The following is a 3,215-nucleotide window of genomic DNA, read 5'->3' on the forward strand; positions in this document are numbered from 1 at the left end:
AAAAAGTCCCGGAAAAACGTGCATGTCCGCACCACATCGTCAATCCCGTCACAACCCGATCAATGCGTAGTTGTTCACCTGCAGCTACGGTGAACCTATGCTCTTTTGGAAGTCTCCGCACTTTCAGCTGCAGCCGTTCGACTGTTTGAGGACTAATGAAACTTCTCGAAGCCCCAGTGTCCAAGAGGGCCTCACAAGGACTCCTCGCGAGCTCAACGCGAAGTACCGCCGTCGCACCCACACAACACAACGCTCCCTCTTGGTCGTAAGACTCTTTCGTGCAAGTCTCCCTCCACCAGTGTGGCACAATCTCTGTCGCGTCTGACCTATAGCCGTCTTCTGTTGCCTCAGCAGACTTCCTGCTGCTATCCGTCGTCGCTTCCGGAGTCTCTTCACTCGGGATCGATGCTGACCCAGACGGGGAAAGCGGCTGAGTCCCTTCCGCGTGCCCATCGCTCGTAGAAGTTCTTTCCGCTGTGCTGAGGTGTTGGTTTCCTCACTCAAGGGAGACTGGAATGGCATTCGGGCCTGTCGCTACCGCACACATCATCCCTTTGCCATGGCTACGCAGCCTAGAACGCTCGTCTCCAACCACACCTAGGCCCGCACGTTTAATCGTTCCGTCTTCTCAGTGCTAGGACGGGTGGGCTCCCTACTGCTCTTGTCCGCCGGCTCGGGCCAGCCTCGTTAATACGTAGGACAGTCCCGAGCATAGTGTCCCACACCGCCACACTTGCCCCGGACGTTTGGTACGTTCCCCTTTGCTGGGGCAGACACGTGCCGGATGTCCGCGACCCTGACACTCAAAACAGTTCGTGTGGGTTCCCCCAGGGCGATTTTCAATTTCCTGGCGCCCACGGAGTCCATTAGCTTGGATAGCAGCCCTAATGACTCGACTGGTCCTTTCTCGTAGTTCCAGCACACTCTGATTGGGCTCGTAGAGCCGTGTAGCGGCTGTCGCCGCTTGTTCCCACGACTGATATTTCATCTGTCCGTTATTGGTTATTAGAAGATGGAGGTCTGTCGGTAGCCTGGTGCAGTAATAGTCAGCGAGTTCGTCGGGGGCAAGACCCAAACCACGCTCCGCTACAGCCGCAAACCGGTCCGTGTACTCCTTCAGGTTACCATTCCACCGTACTTTAGCCAACTCTGTTAACATCTGACTCTGCGACATTGTTTTGTCAAATCGCTCCAAAAGCCTGCGCTGTATTGTCGCCCAGTCGCTTAGGTCGATAGTTCTCCGTAGATACATCCAATACGTTAGAGCCCGGCTCACAAGGTGGTCAATAAGTGCATTTCCCCACTCGCGCGGCTCCAATCCCATCTGGGTGTACCGGCGCTCGATGCGCAGCAGAAAGGCCTGCTGCCGTCTTCTGGTAGTATGGGAATTGTTGCGCCGGATTCCACGGTCCCTCCCTATAACAGTTCTTATCACACTCATAGCGGACTGGAATTGATCCCACATGACGAAGGGACTGTCCCCTCGCATAACATTGGTCATAGGTATCACCTGCGGGGGCGCCTCCTTATGCCCATGCGGCCGCTCTGCCACGGTGGGCTTCGGAGTCGCATGGGGATGATGGGCTGGCGTCCCGCTCGGCATTTTGTTGATTGACAGTGTAGAAGTCTCCTGCAGTGTGGGGCCGATAACGCGTCCGTTGCGGAGATGCATCACTTACCGAGCGAAGATTTCGAGGCGTGAGCTATTAAAACATAGTATTCCTACTCCCAAGTCCAGAAAGAACAAAGATTTCAATCCCGGAACAGCCCCCAAATGTAGTGCACAGCGCCTACTGCTGCGACTACGCTGCCACCTGCCCCCTCGTGCAGGGCCTATGATCGGCACCTAACGTTGGCCCATTTCCTTGAAACAGTAGCCTATGTATAACGAAATACAGTTATTCGTAGTTTTCCAGAATCTGTTGTCGTCCAATTTGCCCCACTCGGGGTGCTCGCCTCCTAGGCCCTGTGGCGAGGAGGCCTGCACTGGTGCCGGCGCTATCGCCAGCCCCACTCTCCACGCATTTTCAGGCACCTCTAGTGTATGCATGTTAATTCGCAGACAAATTGCCTTACTCTGATCCTAGTAAGAGGGTCCTGTCCTCCTCCAGTGTTGCGACCTCTTTTAGGTCGCAAGCTAGCTATCTTTTATAGGTCACCAGCAAGCCCTATTGTAGTGCCTGTGCACTACAGGTGCGGCCAAATGGCTGCGTAGAGCTTCGGTGCGTCTTTGTGTAGTAGAGGGTGTTGCACGCGTGCTACCTCCCTCACTAACCATACTATTTTTTTAGCATAATCCATCTGAGGCACTTTTGGTGTAGGAGTCCTAGATGCAGCTCTCTGTGCCTTTTGGCAGTCTCCTCCTGACCGTTAGCTAGAGGTAGTATGGCATTTCCTTGCCCTAATGTGTAGGTTTCTTAGATGTAGCTCTCTGTAGCTGCTCGACAGTACTCTCCTGCCTCTTAGGTAGAGGTAGTGGGGCATTTGCTTGCCCTTCCAGCCTGGTATTTGTTCTATTGGGCATCGTATGTGGAGGTGCTCTAATGATTCGGCCGATGCATACGCTCATAGCTGGTGTTAGTTTCAGCAATCAATACTTGGTATCCCGGGAATCTCAGAAGTGAAATTGGCTGCTTAGCCACTGTGTAGAGAGAAAAAGAAAGCTTCCCCTGACTGCCCCCAAATCTCCTGCGCGGGCGGATTCACTGCTCCTACTATTTTTAGGCCACAGTGCTTTTCTGCAAGAAGAACCCCGACACATCACGCGACCACTGCTTAAATCCTCAGAATTTGCCTCAGCTGTTGATCCACGTCCCTTCTGATCCATGAAAAAGAGATTATAAGAGATCTACCAGACGATACTGACCTTCTAAGGCGGGTCGGCGCCTCGGCAACTCAATCAGCGCGATAACCCTGAAAAGCAGCTGGCGCTCGTAGTCGGCTGGCCCTATCTCTTGCTTAATTGCTCTGATTTAATATTACCACTACACTGTATCGTTCATTCCATGGAATAGGCCACTATAGGCTTACTAGGGGGACCATGGTATTGCCTGTGTACTACATAACCAGCATGCTCACACTCTGCCCGCCATTGTAATTTTACTAGATCCGTTATGATTTATGCTTGTGCGTTAACGGTCCTAGACTGTTCTTATTGCAGGGCTGGCGTACCTCTCCACTAAGTCTACCTTGTTTCTCCGGTGGCAAACTGTAGC

At 53.0% G+C, this 3,215-nt stretch overlaps 1 protein-coding gene across 1 annotated transcript; it reads right to left on the reverse strand.

Annotated features, from left to right (window-relative positions):
• Positions 1-652: 652 nt before the first annotated feature.
• Positions 653-1,603, reverse strand: ETH_00020215 (uncharacterized protein; the record flags this gene model as incomplete). The annotated part of the gene is made up of 1 exon (XM_013380619.1): positions 653-1,603. One exon carries the CDS (start codon positions 1,601-1,603, stop codon positions 653-655), a length of 951 nt encoding a protein of 316 aa, XP_013236073.1.
• Positions 1,604-3,215: the final 1,612 nt, after the last annotated feature.

This window comes from Eimeria tenella, genomic scaffold, assembly GCF_000499545.2.
Source record: "Eimeria tenella Houghton genomic scaffold, Eth_scaff76, whole genome shotgun sequence".
NCBI lineage: Eukaryota > Apicomplexa > Conoidasida > Eucoccidiorida > Eimeriidae > Eimeria > Eimeria tenella.